Source organism: Setaria italica, chromosome IV (genome assembly GCF_000263155.2).
Source record: "Setaria italica strain Yugu1 chromosome IV, Setaria_italica_v2.0, whole genome shotgun sequence".
Taxonomy (NCBI): domain Eukaryota; kingdom Viridiplantae; phylum Streptophyta; class Magnoliopsida; order Poales; family Poaceae; genus Setaria; species Setaria italica.
The window spans coordinates 864,291-881,449 of record NC_028453.1 but is presented as its reverse complement, the minus strand read 5'-3'; the positions used below and the strand labels follow the sequence as shown (position 1 = coordinate 881,449).

At 45.0% G+C, this 17,159-nt stretch overlaps 3 protein-coding genes across 3 annotated transcripts; all 3 read right to left on the bottom strand.

Moving 5' to 3' along the window:
• Positions 1 to 93: 93 nt before the first annotated feature.
• Positions 94 to 2,956, bottom strand: LOC101770414. The gene has a single exon (XM_004964320.3). It carries the CDS (start codon positions 2,786 to 2,788, stop codon positions 338 to 340), a length of 2,451 nt encoding a protein of 816 aa, XP_004964377.1. The 5' UTR covers positions 2,789 to 2,956; the 3' UTR covers positions 94 to 337.
• A 3,975-nt stretch (positions 2,957 to 6,931) lies between these two features.
• LOC101769603 (aspartyl protease family protein At5g10770) lies at positions 6,932 to 8,705 on the bottom strand. Its single transcript, XM_004964318.3, has 2 exons — positions 8,518 to 8,705; positions 6,932 to 8,324 (listed from the first exon to the last, which is right to left on the bottom strand). Exons 1-2 carry the CDS (start codon positions 8,624 to 8,626, stop codon positions 7,081 to 7,083), a joined length of 1,353 nt encoding a protein of 450 aa, XP_004964375.1. The 5' UTR covers positions 8,627 to 8,705; the 3' UTR covers positions 6,932 to 7,080.
• A 6,103-nt stretch (positions 8,706 to 14,808) lies between these two features.
• LOC101769194 (aspartyl protease family protein At5g10770) lies at positions 14,809 to 16,741 on the bottom strand. Its single transcript, XM_004964317.4, has 2 exons — positions 16,558 to 16,741; positions 14,809 to 16,420 (listed from the first exon to the last, which is right to left on the bottom strand). Exons 1-2 carry the CDS (start codon positions 16,703 to 16,705, stop codon positions 15,096 to 15,098), a joined length of 1,473 nt encoding a protein of 490 aa, XP_004964374.1. The 5' UTR covers positions 16,706 to 16,741; the 3' UTR covers positions 14,809 to 15,095.
• Between the last annotated feature and the right edge of the window lie 418 nt (positions 16,742 to 17,159).

The window sequence follows — 17,159 nt, the reverse complement described above, 5'->3', positions numbered from 1 at the left end:
TGTCATCGCTTCATCGGTAAGGTATTAATCTGCAAAACGAAATAGAATCAAAACTCAAAAGTCCAGGCAGAAGCTTGCAAAGCAGATAAGCGATTAGGTGAAATGCTCTCACAGTTCATATGAAAACTTGATGCTAATTACAAATCCTCCTGCACACACACACACATCCGCTCGCTGTGGAAGTAGCTGAGATCAAACAAAACAAACTCTCCATGAAAGCACGCCAAGAAAAAATTGCACACGTAAACAGAGCAAACAATATCAAGGTGGCTGCAATGCAAAGGCAAAGCACATATGGAAACGCCATGCACACTCAGGCCCGTGTCTTCTCGATCCCTCAAGCTGCAGAATGGCCAACATTTATCTCCGATTTGCTGGGCCTAGATATGCCGATGTGGGTGGTCAGTGCCCAGAGCACGGTGATGAACTCACCTCCTTGCACCAGGGCCTCCTCATGCCCCTTCACACGCTCCTCGTCGCTCGACGGGGCCAAGTATATGATGATCTCCGTCCACACGTCCGCTAACACCTGCCACTTGTTAGTTTTTGTCATTAGTGACCTTGCAAGATTTACACCGTCTTGTGCAACTTTTATTTTGTCAGTATCACTCTGGCCTGCAGTTGAAGAAGGTTGGTTTTGCCTTAGGGGTGTGGTTTTCTCGTCCATGATCTTCTGGACTCGTTTGTGCTGCGACGAGAGATAGTAGTCCTGACACCCTAGCATGGCCTTCAACTCCGCTTTCATGTCCTCAAAGACACACTCGACCTTTTCTGGATTGTCAGGCAGAAGCTCCGGGTGGAAAGCCACCAAGTAAGCACAGTATTTGGACAGCCTAAAGGCTACCTTCCTCCTGCTTATGTCCTCGCCATTCTGAGGGGTGTCACACTTGACCTCCATGATGCTGGTGGCAATGTGCCACGTGAGGATCACCTCAGCAACACTATTGCTTCTGCATGCCCATGAGAGGTCCTGGCAATAAAGGTTGTTGTTCCTATTATGTAGTGTGGACATGCCATTGGTAAGAGGGTTTGCTTGGGGATCGTCATGCTGGTTGGCAAGGTACTTCATGATGGATTCTTTCACACTACTTGGCACCACCACTGTTTTTACCGCCATGCTGGTGAATGTGGCGAAGAGAGGTAACTTGGGTGGCCAACGAAGGTTCAACACAGAAAATTGCTTCATCCTAAGGTCAGCATGACTCATCTTGGTCCGCAGCCACATGATAATACTGAAGCCCCCCCAATACAAGGCCCCCCGAAAGGTGGACCTCTTCAGCCAACTTGGTTTTGCGATGTAGTTATAGACCAATGATACCATGAACCAGTTGGAGAGTAGGAAAACAAAGAACTCCCATATTTCCTCATAAAAGAAGATTATGAATAGAAGGATAGTGATGGAAAGGTCTACTATGGAAAAGAAGGCTGAAGGTGAACTTGTGGCTTTGAGCAGAAGGCATATGGCTATATTGCCAACACCATATTGTAAGGTGTAGTTATCTGCACCGAGGCTGTGGAGTGCGTACCTGACATCTCCATTGCCACAGAGAATAACTGTCATGAAGCACAAGAAAGCTACGACTATGTTGACAAGAAAGTAGTTTATGAAGAGGAAGAAGGGGCTTGCAAGAACCACTGGGACAACAGAGTGATAATACTCACTAAGGAAGTTGACCTCATCATTCAGAACTTGGAACACTGCTTCCGCCGACGAGCTGGTTTGGCCTTTGTTGTATAGGCCTTTCAAGATAAGGTTCTGGGAGTTGCGAGCTTCTTCTTTGGTCACCGCCGGCAGGTGCTCGAACCTTCGACGGAGCAGCTTGAAGAGAGCAAATGAGAGGCAGATTCTCTTCAAGCTTTGAATTTGCTGAAGGGAGAAGAACTTGTCCTTGTCATCGAGCTCCCAAACTTTACGTACAGTGATGATGCTATCATTTTCTTCCAGCAATTTGACGATGCTATCATAACCTGGGGACTTGGCCTTTCCCAGCTTGTAACCATCTGCAGTGGGCTCAATATCCACCAGCTTCTCTTCGCCCATGACAATGTAATTGCACGTCTTGATCAACGTGTCGTTGTCATCCTCCTGCTGCAGGTGGGCATCTTGAGGCGGCTCCCATTCTAGCATCTGGGACATGTAGGAGCTGATGAGCCGGGCGTTCTTGCCATGTGCGTATGAACGCTTCCCCACCTCGGTGAAGGCGATTCTTTGCAACACCTTGGTGGCACAAAGGATCCAGAGTATGCTGAACACCGCCTTCCGGCCAGCGCTCTCGATGTTGAAGAAGACGAGGCTTCCCAGCCAAACAACTCGGCCGGCGCGCTGGATGGTGCCTGAGAACCCGCGCATGCGGATCTCATCCACCTTCTTGCGGAGGAGCTCCACCAGGAGCATCCATGCCAGGATCAGCCCTGCCCTCAGCGGGAGGTCAGCCACCTGAGTGCTCCCAGCAGTGGTGGAGCTCTGCAAGTGCCCGGTGTTCTTGGCCTCGGAGAAGAGGTAAGACATGACGGGGAGGAAGAGGGAGAGCGCCGAGGTGAGGACGAGGCGGACTTTGGGGTCGAGGATGGCGCTGATGTCGGAGATGCCGCTGAAGAGGTTGAGGTTGAAGAAGAGGCCGACGAGGACGAACATGATGACGGAGGCGGCCACCATGCTGAGCTCATTGCTCTTCTCCGTGTAGGATGACGTTAGGTTTCCGATGTACGAGTTAATTTCTACTACTTGGCAGCTGGGGAGACCCATCGTTCTACAAGCTTGAGGGTTTTCAGGGATGCTAGCTACCATGTATGCCCTGCACGCATATATAGGCCAGTGTGCAAGGTCACCGTCGTCGTCAATCGTCCGTCGAATGGCATCGCGTGCATGCCAAGTAAACTTGTTTTGCTTTGGTGTCAAGTACGTTGAGATGGATCGATGGATTGTCGATGCATGTGTGGATCAAGAGACGGCGTCGCAGGTTTAGAGGCCTCTTGGCATCATATCATCACGTACGTGATGAGCTAGCAGTCTTTGTTTTTATTCTTCTTCTCCGTCTTTGTCTTTGGTATCTGTTCCATTTTTCCTTTTCTTTTCCGATGTTTGCTAAAGCAAGGACGTACAGGGCCACGAACCTGATTCACATTATATTATTGGAGCTATGCTTTAACACGGAGAATCTGCTGAAAAGGCTGCACTAATTAAAAATTCACCGCGCCAGGAAGCATTTGTGCCGGTGGCTAGAACATGTTTGTGCTGATGGACATCGCACCCGCTAGCAACCTTGAGCAAGCACAGATGCCGTCTGTGCTGGCGGGCGACGTTAGCCACCCGCCAGCACATATTGTTTCTGTGCTAGCGGGTGCTTATGCCACCCGTCAGGAATATGTAATTTTTCCATTCAATATATTATTTCCTGTGAGTTATTTATAATTTTTATTTCCCACATAACAACAAACTTGAATAATAAATAATTCACATTATTCAAAACTGCATTGTATATAATATATAATTCACATTATTAAAAATTCAACGAAGATTTGTGCATTTGTCCGCCATCAACACGCCATCTTTATCAAAGAATGCTCCATCCTCATAACAAATCTCGCGTAGGATGAACCTCACCATATCCGTACAAATGTTGTCGATTTGTTTGCCTTCAATCTTGCTATAGTTACTGTTGATGGTAAGCATCTGCAGGTATACAGTAAATGAAAATTAGGATATATTACCATTAAGAAGTTAGCACACGACAGTTTATAAGAGACTTACGTCTTAAGGGTTCATCGTGTACCTCCCACTGTTCTCATCGTTGTTCATCGTTCTTAATATGCAAAATTGTAATACTTGCAATTAAAAATTATTTATGAATTTATACATATCAATAGATATTAATTATTCATGAAAATTGCAATCCATAAATTTTAAACACCACATTTATTATTACATTTTCTTTTATACAATAATTATATTTGCATGAAAAAAATACAACCGCTCGAGGTCGGGGAGAGGAAGAGGCGCTTCGGCTTGGGGGAGGACTGGCGGCTATTTTGCAAGAAAAAAAATATCAATGCAATATATATGTTCCCCCATCCTTAAAAACAAATCATTTTAGAATAGATTAATAAAAAAGTAAAATGATCTTGCTTTCGTCTTTGTAAGTGCCGGTAGTGTAGGGCGGCGACTAATCCAACTGAGCCCCCTCTGAATTATACTACAATAGTAGAGAACTGACCTTCCATCTACCCTTTTTGTCCCGGTTAACATTGTGCCAGGTGACTAAACTAGCTTTAGTCCTGGATAAAAAATTGCCACCGAAAGCCACCGTAAGGGGGTGGGGGGAGGAAGCTTTAGTCCCGGATATAAATACCAACCAGGACTAAAATCCCCCTTTAGTCCCGCTTGTAACGGATAGAAAATATCGCACCAACGCCCTCCCCTTTTATCCCGGTTAGTGTTTCCAACCGGGACAAAAGGGGAGCTTTTGTTCCGGTTGGAAACACCAACCGGGACAAACACAAGGGTGCGCACAGGTCTTTCTTATCTTCTTCGCGCGCAGGTCTTTCTTCTCTACCTCCTCCTCTTCCTCTCGCGCACAGGTCTTTCTTATCTTCCTCGCGCCGGAGCCTCTCCCTCCTCTCCTTCTCTTCCTCTCCCGCCCCCTCCCCTCCCCTCCTTCTCTTCCTCTCCCACCCCTTTCCCCTCTGCTGCCCCTCCCCTTCCTCCTCTGCTCGCTCCTCACTGGCAGTGAGGAGCGGTAGCGAGCTGGGCAAGGCCGGGCGGGCCCAGCGGCATGGGGCGGAGCGGAGGCGGAGCGAAGCCGGCATGGGCGGCCGTCGGGCGGCCGATGTGGGGTGTGGGCTTTTGTTTTAAATTTTTTTTAAAAGTTTTTTGTCCCGGTTGGTAACACCAATTGGGACTAAAGGGGGTATTTAGTCCCGGTTGAGTAACCCGGGATTAAAAACCCCCCTTCGTCTTGAAAATTTTATCCCAGTTGAGTATTGGAGAGCTTTGAGGTCTAGCAACTGGGACTAATGCTGAGTCGTGGGCTAGTATGCCCTGCATGCATATCGGTCATTGTCGTCGTCAATCGTCCGTCGAATGGCATCGCGTGCATGCCATGTAAACTTGTTTTGCTTTGGTGTCAAGTACGTTGAGATGGATCGATGGATTGTCGATGCATGTGTGGATCAAGAGACGGCGTCGCAGGTTTAGAGGGCTCTTGGCATGTGGAGATGTGCTCTTGCTGATCATCACGTACGTGATGAGATAGCAGTCTTTGTTTTTATTCTTCTTATCCGTCTTTGTCTTCGGTATTTGTTCCATGTTTTCTTTTCTTTTCCGATGTTTGCCAAAGCAACAAGGACGTACAGGGCCACGAACCTGATTCACGTTATATTATTGGAGCTATGCAACTTTTTGTCAGCTGTATGTAATGCAGGAGCTTTTGTCATGTGTAAGACAACTGTAAAGTTGTGGAGAGGAAGTCGATAGTCTTTTATTATGAGCAAATTCTAGTTACGGTATCAGCATCAGCTCGATCTCCGGTTAGGTTATTGCTGGGAGCATCTTATCTGGTCCTTTTGTTTCTGTAGCTGGATACTGCCTGCTGCACTTCTCTGTCCCTTCTTTATATCCCAGTCAGCCTATTCCGAAATCTGTTGATGCACATGAGGACTATGGTGGTGGAATCTCATCTTCCTAGTTGTCTCGTTGCACTGTATCTTCTTAGTTTGTAAATCAATGGAAGGAAAGAAAAATATCCATCGCAGCAATGGTGCATGAGTTCACCAATGTAGTTGTGTCATTACACCTTCATGACCATGCACAAGACGACTGATGTCACCAATGTATTTTTACGTGGATCTTGAATGATGCTCGACTATTTCCCCTCAAACAAAATTAGTAGTTTGCTTGCTTGTTTATTAGCAACTAGCTGAATAGATGGCACAATATTTTGCATGATTTAAAGGGAAATTGTAATCAAACCCAAATTTAAAGTCAATAATTAAATTCATTTAGTCCGTCCACCGTATTCTCACATGGGACTAAAAGTTTTGACGGCATCAAAAGTAAAAAAAAATAGTAAAAAACTTAAGCCTATAGCTAATAATAAAAAATATTTAATTACCCCTTCTCATTCCCTTGACACAACATTCATATAGCCTAGCGGGTTAATGGCTAAATGTTTATGACTTCTGTGAGAATTTGTAGGAGTTATTTTTTTTCCTAACATGTCTCGTGAAGATTGACAATGGAGGCTACAAAAGAAGGAGGCTATAGAAGAAGGTTCCGATTAGTAGTAGTACAATTATACGTTAGGTACCGAACCATAACAAGACATCTAGCTACTGGCTGATGCAATTGCACATCGACCTTTCATAAACCTTTTGGATGTTTCTTGTCTTCTTATTTAACTGGATTTTTATTTAGTTTTATTGAAAAAATCTACAATTCTTTTAGAGACGGCCGAAGGGCGAAGCTTTTGCAGAATCCTTTTGCATTAAAGCATGCTTGTATAATTAATATTTATTTGTTTACTAATATTTCTATATCAAAGAAACTACCTCTATATAGAGTTGCATTTTAGGTCCTTAACTAATTTCAGTGTGATTAAATTTTTCGTATTAGTTGTTTGTTTAAATCTTTTAGGGATTTTTATTAAGTTGACTGTCGGTAATACATTGACTTAACTCGAATATCTACATCTCTGTTGTGCCTTACTTAGTGTATTGATAAAAGGAGCTTAGTTTGACGTCATACATTAATCAAGTCAGCCTAAAGTTACCATGGAGAGCCTAAAGTTAAATGGTCTGATGGTCTCTAGAATAGTCCCTCATACTTATGTCTTGTCTTTAGAAGATCCAACCATTGATGACGTGTTTTATAACAGTTTGGTAGTGTAGATATGCTAACATATTTTTCTATATTTTTTTGCTCAAACTTAGAAACTTTGATAAATTGGAGGGTTGGCCATTTTTTATATAGAATTATAGATGACACAATACTTAGGAAATAGTAGCAAAGTGTGGTTACAACTTAACAACATGCTCTGCTCAGAAATTCATTATTCTTGATCGGTCAACCAAGCACGCTCAAGCTCAGCAAGCGCCGCGGCGGAATCCCACGGCCTGGCCGGCGATGTCGTACAGCACCTCGAACGTCCTCTGCTGCACATTGCCGATGATCCCAAAGGAGGTGTCGTCTCCAGTGGAGGCGAACGCGAGGCAGCCGTCGAAGATGATCCCAGACGGGTCGAGCTCCACGGTGGCGCCCCGGTCGAACACCAGGGCAACGCTCGGCAGCTTGACCTCGCCGCCGGTGGTCAGGTTGAAGCACGTGTCGAAACCGTTCTTCGGAGCCACCTGCGGGTACATCCTCATCTCCTTCGTGAACGCCGCCTGCAGCGCGCGGTACGCCGTCAGCGGCAGCTCCGTGACCACCGTGCCCGAGTCGACAACCGAGCCGGCGGCGAATACCGACGGCGGAATGCCGAGCCGCCTCCCGGCCACCGTGATGCCCTGCAGGAGCACGCCGTAGTACGTCTTGATGTTGCCGATGCTATGCATGGGCGTCACCACGAACCTGGAGGAGGAGACGCGCGGCACACCGAGCGTCAAGAACCCGGAGTGACTCGCCGTCGGCGGGAGGCAGTAAGAGAAGGCCTTCTCCGCCATCTGCGACACGAGCGACAGCGAGCCGCCGCCGAGGGCGATGAGCCCGTCGGTGAGGTCGCTGAACAGTGGGTCGGCGTGGCTGCAGCCGAACCGGAACCCGTCGACGGCGTACGCCGGGGTCAGCGTCAGCTTGTCGGAGCTGTACGTCCCGGTGCTGTTGGAGCCGGCGCCATACTTCACGATGTACTGGCACGGCGACGACCCGGAGCAGCCATTGGAGGCCGCACGGCGTCGGCCAAGGCCCAGGCACGCCGTCGAGCTGCAGGAGAAGGCAGAGTACGTGGCCGACCCGGCCGGGTCGAACACTGGGTCCTTCTGGACGTGGCACGGCGCCGGGACGGGGCACGGGCGGCACTGCACCCACGAGACGTCGCTGCCGGTGTCCATGATCACCGTCTGGGTGACTGCCGGCGTGCCGAGGCCCACGGTGACCACGTACTCGTAGTTGCCCAGGGAGGTGCCTAGAGTGGTCGGAACGGTGACGACGTCGCTGCGCTCTGCGGCGGCAGCACTGCCGTTCAAGCGCCTCCGGATGCTGTCGGCACGGAGTCGGCCGCTGAGGAGCACGTCGGCCGTGGACGGTATCCTCTCCGAGGAAGGAGACGGCGAGCACGGGCCATGGCGGTGGTTCAGCGGCAGCCAAGCGCCGCTAGAGGATGGAATGCTCACTGCCAAGTTAGCACAGGGTGTCTCATTAGATTTCCGTTAGTGCTTACAAACTAGTATAATGTCTTTAAGAATCTATTGTGCTCAACACACAGTGTTTCATTTCATCAGCACTTTCTTTCAAAACGAACATGGTTTACTCATCAGTTCTTCTGTTTGTGACTTGAGATGACAAACAAATTTTCTTGTAGTTACCTCTCTGGCCGGAGCAGACGGCGTTGGACTTCATCAGCGAGCTTCTTGTTGCATCAGCAATTGGAGAAGAAATAGAAAATAGAAGTAGCAGCGGCCAAACTGGAATCATGGTTTTGTTTTCTTTCGAACGAGGTTTGTCTCTAATTCGATCGTAGAATAATATGTTGTGATTCGAACCAAGCTATATGAGTTTATATAAATAGGTGGCGGCTGTAGCTCTCCTTGAGGCTTGCAATTCAGTGGAGTTGTAAGGTCCTGTTTGGTTTGGGCCGCTAAAGTTTAGGATTAAAGTTTAGTCCTTTTAGTCCCTAAACTATCAAATATAGTGATTAAAGGAGGTTAAACTTTAGTCCCTAGACTTTAACCCTTAGTCTCCAAGAGGTTGCGGGATCTGCCCCTCGTTACTGCCCCATCCCCCCTCCTGATCCAATCCTTTGCTCAGAGCACGGTTAGCTGGAGCGCGCAGAGCTCGTAGAGCAGCCGCGATTGGTGCGGTTCTCCACTGCCGCCGCCGTGCCACCCCCCAGCTCACCCTGCTTGGTTGACGCGCCACCGCCCCATAGCTCGCCCTGCTCTTGCCACGCTCGGACTTGGATGCGCCGCCGTCGGAGCAGGCCTGTCCAGCCATGGACATGCCGCCAACGTCCCTAAGGCATTGATTAGGGGTAGTTTTATCTTTTTTTCAATTACTTTAATAGTCTTTAGTCACTAGAACCAGAACCAAACAGAGAAGATTAAAGTTTAATCTAGTGAATAAGAGAGACTAAAGTTTAGTTTAGTCCTAGAGGAACCTGGTCCTAATCCTGGCATCCTGCTATTTGAGTAACGGACGATGCTCCTGTATTAAAAAGTTTTGTACTCGCGCTTCTTTTTTAAAGGGATGCGTCTCTAGGTCCACCAGCCCAACAAAGATGGAGCCACACTGTAGCGACTGATGCGCACATGGAAATGAGTTTCTAGGCGCGTACCACGTGATCAGCCGCCGCTACAAATGAATCCGTCCCTAGAAATGATTTCTCGGTGCGGACCGTGAGGCAATTCGCCCTGTAAATGGTGACCATTATCAAAAACTTTATATCAAAATTGTATAGCTCGACGAGATCTAAAAATTTTAGTTAATAATTTTTTTAATTATTTGATGTTGTTTAGTAGTCCAAAAAATTATTATAAGATCTCAAATTTTGAAATCTGGAATTTTTGAAGTTCAAATGACCTCATATATATGCAGATAAACTCTATATCAATTTTTGTAGTTGACAAATTTTTTATTTAAAATTATATGGAGAGGTATTGGATGTGCCCTATAAGACTAAGGATAGTGCATTTATAGAGTGGCGAACTCAGGGCCCGGCAACCATAGGCACCTGCCCGAGCTCACCATCTGCTAAATCCATTACTAATCCTTAGCTTATTCGATGCCTAGCTATTGATTGGCACCATACGTAGAGCTGTACAATGAAGGCACCCAGGCTCATCCAAGTTGCTGGGTCCTTCACTGCATTTATATATACATATACTAGATTAATGAAGATATACTAAGAGTTGACACTATCACTATAACTTTACCATATTAGATGTGCAGGTCTACATATCCATGATTGATACTATTTAGTATGTGGCTAAATAACAAGAACTGAGTGGCACAAATTAAATGGGGCTTTATGGGTCTGTGTTGTGCTTGTCAGGCTGGTTGATTCTTTGCAAGGGCCTCATAAGTGTTTAAGGGGTCGCTTCCCCAAGCAATCCAAAATCAGATTACAATATACACATTATAAATGATATTCGCTATATTACTGCGATCAATATACAGTGTGAAGACTTAAGAGTTCTAACTTCTAGGCTGGCGCACCCCCGACTGATGACTGCATACGAAAGATGGAGCCTTCATTACTGCGATAATTGTCAATATGCATTATAATATTTTCTTTTACACCATCAGGTTAATTACAATGTGCACATTATAAATGATTTTTGTTATGTTACCCACTAATGATGTTGTTCACCATACAATCAAGACGCACTAGACAAGTCACTGATCAGTTGCTGGGTCCTGTAAGTCTTTAGTATATTTCTCTAACTTGAAAATCCTCATTCTAGTCAATTTGCGATGTCTTAAGTCCTATTTAATTTTGTATTGTGCAGGATGGAGATTCAAACTTGTCGTAGGATGGGATACCATGATGTCAATTATTTCCAGGATAATCTAAAGGATAAACCAAAACGGACCTTGAAGAATATATTGAAGTTCCTCGACAAGCATTAGGATAAGAAGCGCATATTACTACCGTGGAACTTCAAGTGAGCGTTTTTCCCATCGCTTTCTTTTCTGAACTAGCACTTAAACATAATACTAACTAGCTTCAATTTGGATGTACATGTACCATTGGGTACTCATTATTATCCCCGCTTGGAGCTTCGTGTATGTCTTGGACTCTTTGAGGAAACCAAAAGAAAAATACGTTGACATCATGAACGCTCTGAACAAATGCTGAGCTCGATTCCATCAAACTCACAAGGGTAATTTCACGGAGCAACTTGTTTGGAAGATAGATTTTCAGTATGTGTTAAATTTTCACATCTCGTGATACTTCCTTTAACCCAACAAATATTTCATAACTTTTTTCCATATATATAGTGTTCGAGATAGCAGGAGGGTACTCATTTATGTGGATACTACGTTTGTGACTTCATCCATGACTTTGTGGGTCCGAACCATATCACTGAACATGAATTAACCGTACATATACAAAATTCTCAACAATAAATTAGTTCATGTGTATATTCTTCAAAAATTAATTCATTTGCTTGTGCTTCAAAAACCAAATCATATGCATATACGTAGAAAAATTAGATTAAGTATTTCAATTCATATGCTTATACTTCAAAAACCAATTCATGTGTATATACTTAGAAAACTTAGATTAAGTATTTCAATTCATATGTTTCTACTTCGAAAACCATTTCATGTGTATATACTTAGAAAAATTAGATTAAGTAATTCAATTCATATGCTTGTACTTCAAAAACCAATTCATTTGCTTGTACTTAGAAAAATTAGATTAAGTATTTGAATTCATTTACTTATACTTCAAAAACCAATCCAAGAGTATATACTTAGAAAAATTAGATTAAGTATTTCAATTCATATGCTTATACCTCAAAATCCAATCCATGTGTATATACTTAGAAAAATTAGATTATGTATTTCAATTCATATGCTTATACTTAAAAAAGTTTCAATTGTTCAACAAATTTAGATTAAATATTTCTAATTCATTTGCTAATGACACAGATGATGACCAGGAAGGAAAAACTCATCGACACCGAAGTTTTCAGGGCAATACAAGATCAACTATGTGGATTTCTTCTGTACGAGGACACAAATATGCGGGGGAGTTTGATAATGATGGATCTCAACTAGTGCACAATATGGACTCAGGTTCAGATTAGTAATTAAATACGATATGTGTATGCACAATATGTCTATATATAAATATGTGTAATGTTATTCATGTATGTGTATGCACAATATGTGTATATATATAATATTATCTCAAATGTTATATTAAAGATAAATAGAACTTTACATATAGTAGCGTATTAGAACTAGTGTACGTAAAGGAAATAAATACGAAATACAAATATATAATAAAGGAACAGAAAATAAGAAAAGAAAATAAAAGAAATTAGTACCAGTTGGGGATACCAACCGGTAGTAATGAGGGCACCTCCCCATGTGGCGTGGGAAGCCCTTTAGTACCGATACTAAAGGGTGCCGTTTAGTACCGGTTATTTGAACCGATACCAAAGGACCCCCTCTAGTACCGGATGGCCACTACCGGTTGCACAACCGATACTAGAGGGGGGTTTAGAACCGGTGCTAGAGGTGATTTTTCCAGTAGTGGGAGCTTGTTGATTGTGTACCACGAATGACTTCGTGACATGAAGACTTCTTTTTAACATAGTATTGGTGCGCATGAAGTTTTGATAGATTGAGTTCTATAGGCAAAAGGGAGCAACACAGAGCAAGAAGCCATGCATATTATTCAGTTATACGCTCAAAATGCAATAGAACAAAACTAAGATAATATATTGTGTCGCGCATCTATTCTTGCGATCCTTTATTTGAGGCATATCATCTACCATATCTGCCTCATTTGTTGCGTACTTCACCTTTTTTTATGAAACATAGTATAGAGTTAAATATTCACATACACTCATCCCTATAAACACAACCAATCGCCTCCGTGAGACTAGTGAGTCAGTAGATATTGGGATTTTCAAAATTGCCATAGAAGTAGCCTTTGCTGCCGACAGGTCGGCATGCTACCTACCACTTAAAAAATAGCATCATTTATTCCTATAATGAGTAGAAGTGCTAAGTCTAGGATTCAAATCCGGTGGAACGGTTCTACTACGAGGAACCTAATGAATCCAATATGCTATATATATATGATGATGATGATCTTACGGCGGTATCCCCTTTGGTAAGTAAATTAACAATGTACAACCAATTTGAATAAAGCAACTATATGTTCAAAAAAGCCCTAACCATTTCGACAAGTCATCAATATGTATCTCTCGTCACTAACATGTTGAACCACATGTGTAGCACAACTCAACATGGTTCCCTAAGAGTGTATGTGCAATAATCACGCGCATTTTTTTCGAGTAAATAATCATGCACACATGATAACGATTGTTGGTCCTTTTCGTCTTTTTATTTTTTTTCATTTCTATATGATTGTTTGATCTCATTGCGGCGTCGGTCCTTCTTTATTCTTTCCTCTCGCTTTGAGGAATTCGGAGCTAAAGGTGCATGCATTACGAAGGAAAAGATCCAATGCAAGGACAGCAAAGGATACCTGCCTCGATAGGATGAGTAGGGCCCTTTCTGGTGCACATAATATATGATGCCGGTGCATGTGCATGCAACGTATTCGATCGCTTTTGCTTTCTGAGATGTGATAACAATTGTTAGGTTCTTGCCTGGGTCTTTGTCTATTCTTTATCTTAGCAAAGGTGGATGCGCGCACATGATGTGCAATTTGATTATAAAAGGGTTGGGAAAGCTCGAAGTAAGGGACACGATGTGTTGGGCCTCGGTCTTTTTGTCTTTTTTTATTAGGTCATTATCGTGGTCATTCTTGTTAAATGGCATGTCGCCTCATCAAATATAATGACATGATAAAGTATTTATGAGAAGAGAGAAGATATGGATTTCATTTGATAAAACTTGGTATACATTGTTTCTAAGACTACAACCCTATTCGGCAGAGTTACCGGAAAAAACTTGGATCACTTAGAGCTAGGTATTAGATTTAGAGCTGCAGATCTATTAGGAACATTTAGTTAAAATATTTTGTTTATAATTTAGACTAAACACAAATATTTAAATCATTTTATTTTAGATTACAGAGTACAGACCTAACATGGATCTTAAAGTTGGAGCTATGCTAAACAGATCCTATGAAACATGGTAAAATTGACATCGAGAACTACATGGTTTCATTTCATCTGAGTACGTCCAATTACGTCCAATTAGTTTAGATGATGCCATAGTCTTAGAAACTATCTCACGAAACCCCCACTCCATTGAGAATGGCAGCTCAGCATGATAACCAAGGAAGGGATGGTACCATATGCACCTCTTTGGGCTTCTATTGAATCGACAAATTAGATAGGATAGATCTTTTTGTCTTTTTTTATTAGGTCATTATCGTGGTCATTCTTGTTAAATGGTATGTCGCCTCACCAAATATAATAACATGATAAAGTATTTATGAGAAAAAAGAAGATATGGATTTCATTTGGATAAAACTTAGGTATACATTGTTTCTAACACCGTAACCCTATTCGGCAGAGTTACTGGAAAAAACTTGGATCACTTAGAGTTAGGTATTAGATTTAGAGGTGCAGGTCTATCACGAACATTTAGCTAAAATATTTTATTTATAATCTAGACTAAACACAAATATTTAAATTATTTTATTTTAGATTTTAGAGTACAGACCTAACATGGATCTCGAAGTTGGAGCTATGCTAAACGGATACTATGGAGAGGTATGGACCTACAGTGAACGACTTAACAAGTTTCTAGATCTAAAAATACACTTTCGGAGTTTATGGATCTAAATGGCACCGTATGATGGACCTCTGGAGTATTTCACTCCAAAAATTATGTATATAGATAAGTTAAAATACTCTACAATTTGAAACGGACGAAGTATAATATTGTACTCTTTTCTTGAAGGACACAGAAAATAAACAAAAATGCACACGTTGAACAAATTTACGGTTTCAAAACAAAGTCCCTTCTCCTTCCGGACATGATCAATATAACAAATTTCTGATAGAAGTACAAGCTTATAAGCCGGCAGGATCACATACAACTTGCAAATCTTCGGTTTATTTGGGCAACAAACTACCTCACCTCCCTGTGAGATTAGCTTGTAGAAATCCATGACCATTGACCAGATAGGTCTTACATATAGTAGTTAACAGTGGGTGTGGAAACGAGTAAAGCAACAATATAATGCCAGTAGACAGATGGATTGGATGGCAGGGCGAGGTGGCGCTCAGCACGCGGCACGGCGGAATCCGACAGCGCCTCCGCCGACGGCGTAGAGCACCTCATACGTCTGCTGCTGCACGCTGCCGAGGATGCCCGGCATGTGGTCGTCGCGGTTGGAGGCGAAAGCGAGGCAGCTGCTGAAGAGGATCCCCGACGGGTCCAGCTCCACGACGGCGTTCCGGTCGAACACCAGCGCGATCCTCGGCAGCCTGACGTTGGCGACGCCGGTGAAGTCGTAGCAGGTGTCGAGGTTCCCCTTGGGCGGCGCAGGGCGGTACATCCTCATGGCGTTCCTGAACGCCGCCCGCAGCGCCGCGTACGCCGTCGGCGGCAGGCGGCTGATGGCCGTGCGCGAATCCATCACGGAGCCGGCGGAGAACACCGCGGCGGGCACGTTGAGCCGCTGCCCGCCGACGGTGATGGCCCGGAGGAGCACGCGGTAGAAGGTGGGCAGGTTCGGGTACCTGAGCATCGGCGTCACCACGTACCTGGAGGAGGCGACGCCGCCGGGCACGCCGAGGCCGAAGAAGCCGGAGTTGCTCGACGTCGGCGGGATGCAGTAGGAGAAGGCGTTCCCCCAGCGGGACGCCGTCTGGGCCAGCAGCGACTCCGGGCCGCCGCCGAGCGCCATGATGCCCGCCGCACGGTTGTCGAAGCTGCCCTGCTCAGCGTGGCTGCACCCGAACTGGAAGTTGCTGACGGCGTGGGTGGCGTCGAAGGTGAGGACGTCGGAGCTGTAGGTGCCCGACGACGACGAGCCATCGGGGTAGGTGACCTTGTACTGGCACTGGTTGTTGATGCAGCCGTTGGCGTAGGGACCGAGCTGCCGGCAAGCTGGGGAGCCGCAGGGGAAGGCGGCATAGGTGCGCGACTTGGTCGGGTCGTAGAAGGTGTTGGTCTGCGGGTGGCACGGCGGGATGGGGCACGGCACGCACTGCACCCACGGCACGTCGCTGGCCGTGTCCACGACCACCGTCTGCCGGAGCACTCCGGCCGGCAGGCTCGACTGGGCGGCGACTGCATCAATACCGCCGCTCAGACCGGAGAGCTGCTGCTGGGCCCACGCCGACGGGGGGCTTTGTGCTGGGCCCACGCCGACATCGATTAAGTTGCCATTCATTTGGGCGTTGGGTCCACCCACCGAGCGCGTCGGCTTGCTGTCGTTGATGGGAATGCCGGACAGCCTCGTGAGGATGTCGTCGACGCGGAGCTGGTCGTGGCGGAGCAGCTCAGCCACGGACGGCGGCGTGGTGGCGCCGCCGGACAGCGGCGAGCATGGGCCATGGGGGAGGTTCAAAGGCACCCACGTCGTGTTCTGGGGCGGAGCCACTGGGAGTCAATAACATCATCATCATCAGTATTTAATTTAATTATTGTCATTAGGAGCCTTCCTGTGAGAAAGATAATATATATATATATATATATATATATATATATATATATATATATATATATATCGATCGTACCCCTGTGTCCGGCGCAGGTAGCTTTTGGTTGCAGCGAGCTCAATGCCACGAGTGTGTACTCGTGCTCCTCATCTGCTGCTGCTGCACGGATTGTTGGAGAAGAAGAAGAGGACAGGAGCAGAAGTAGCAGTGGCAGAACAGGCGCCATGGCTGATTGTGTGCTACTCGACCATGCTTCAGCGTTCCCATAGTGCCTTGATATATATAGGCCGCGGGCACAAGTGTATATTATTTTCTAATTTTGTTTCTAAAATGAATAGATACCAACTTTATTTTGCATGTTATAGTTGTTTGGCTTCTAACCTAGCCCATCTAAATACAGTGGGCCAAAACGTTTGGCAATAGCCAGATTGCACGTTCTAGGCGTCGCATGTACTTGAAGTGAATTGTTCATCTTTCTTTATCAGATTAAACTTTTGGATTTAATGGTTGGTGCATGCAACTCAATATATACAAATACTATCCTACGTACCGCCACCTCTATGCCCTTCTACCGAATGTGGTTCAGTATCAAGTGCATTACATTCGGTAGTTCACAGTCAATTAGTCATTATTTATTATTGAGTGTAGAATAGCGCCACTTATTCTTTAGTGGTACTCTC

What these genes read in the sequence shown, in the direction of transcription:
- LOC101769194 (XM_004964317.4), bottom strand. Translation starts at nt 16,705, where the DNA reads ATGGCGCCTGTTCTGCCACTGCTACTTCTGCTCCTGTCCTCTTCTTCT. An exon ending in TACCTGCGCCGGACACAGGG is followed by an intron (nt 16,421 to 16,557) that starts GTACGATCGATA and finishes ATTGACTCCCAG; the next exon opens with TGGCTCCGCCCCAGAACACG.
- LOC101770414 (XM_004964320.3), bottom strand. Translation starts at nt 2,788, where the DNA reads ATGGTAGCTAGCATCCCTGAAAACCCTCAAGCTTGTAGAACGATGGGT.
- LOC101769603 (XM_004964318.3), bottom strand. Translation starts at nt 8,626, where the DNA reads ATGATTCCAGTTTGGCCGCTGCTACTTCTATTTTCTATTTCTTCTCCA. An exon ending in CGTCTGCTCCGGCCAGAGAG is followed by an intron (nt 8,325 to 8,517) that starts GTAACTACAAGA and finishes CTAACTTGGCAG; the next exon opens with TGAGCATTCCATCCTCTAGC.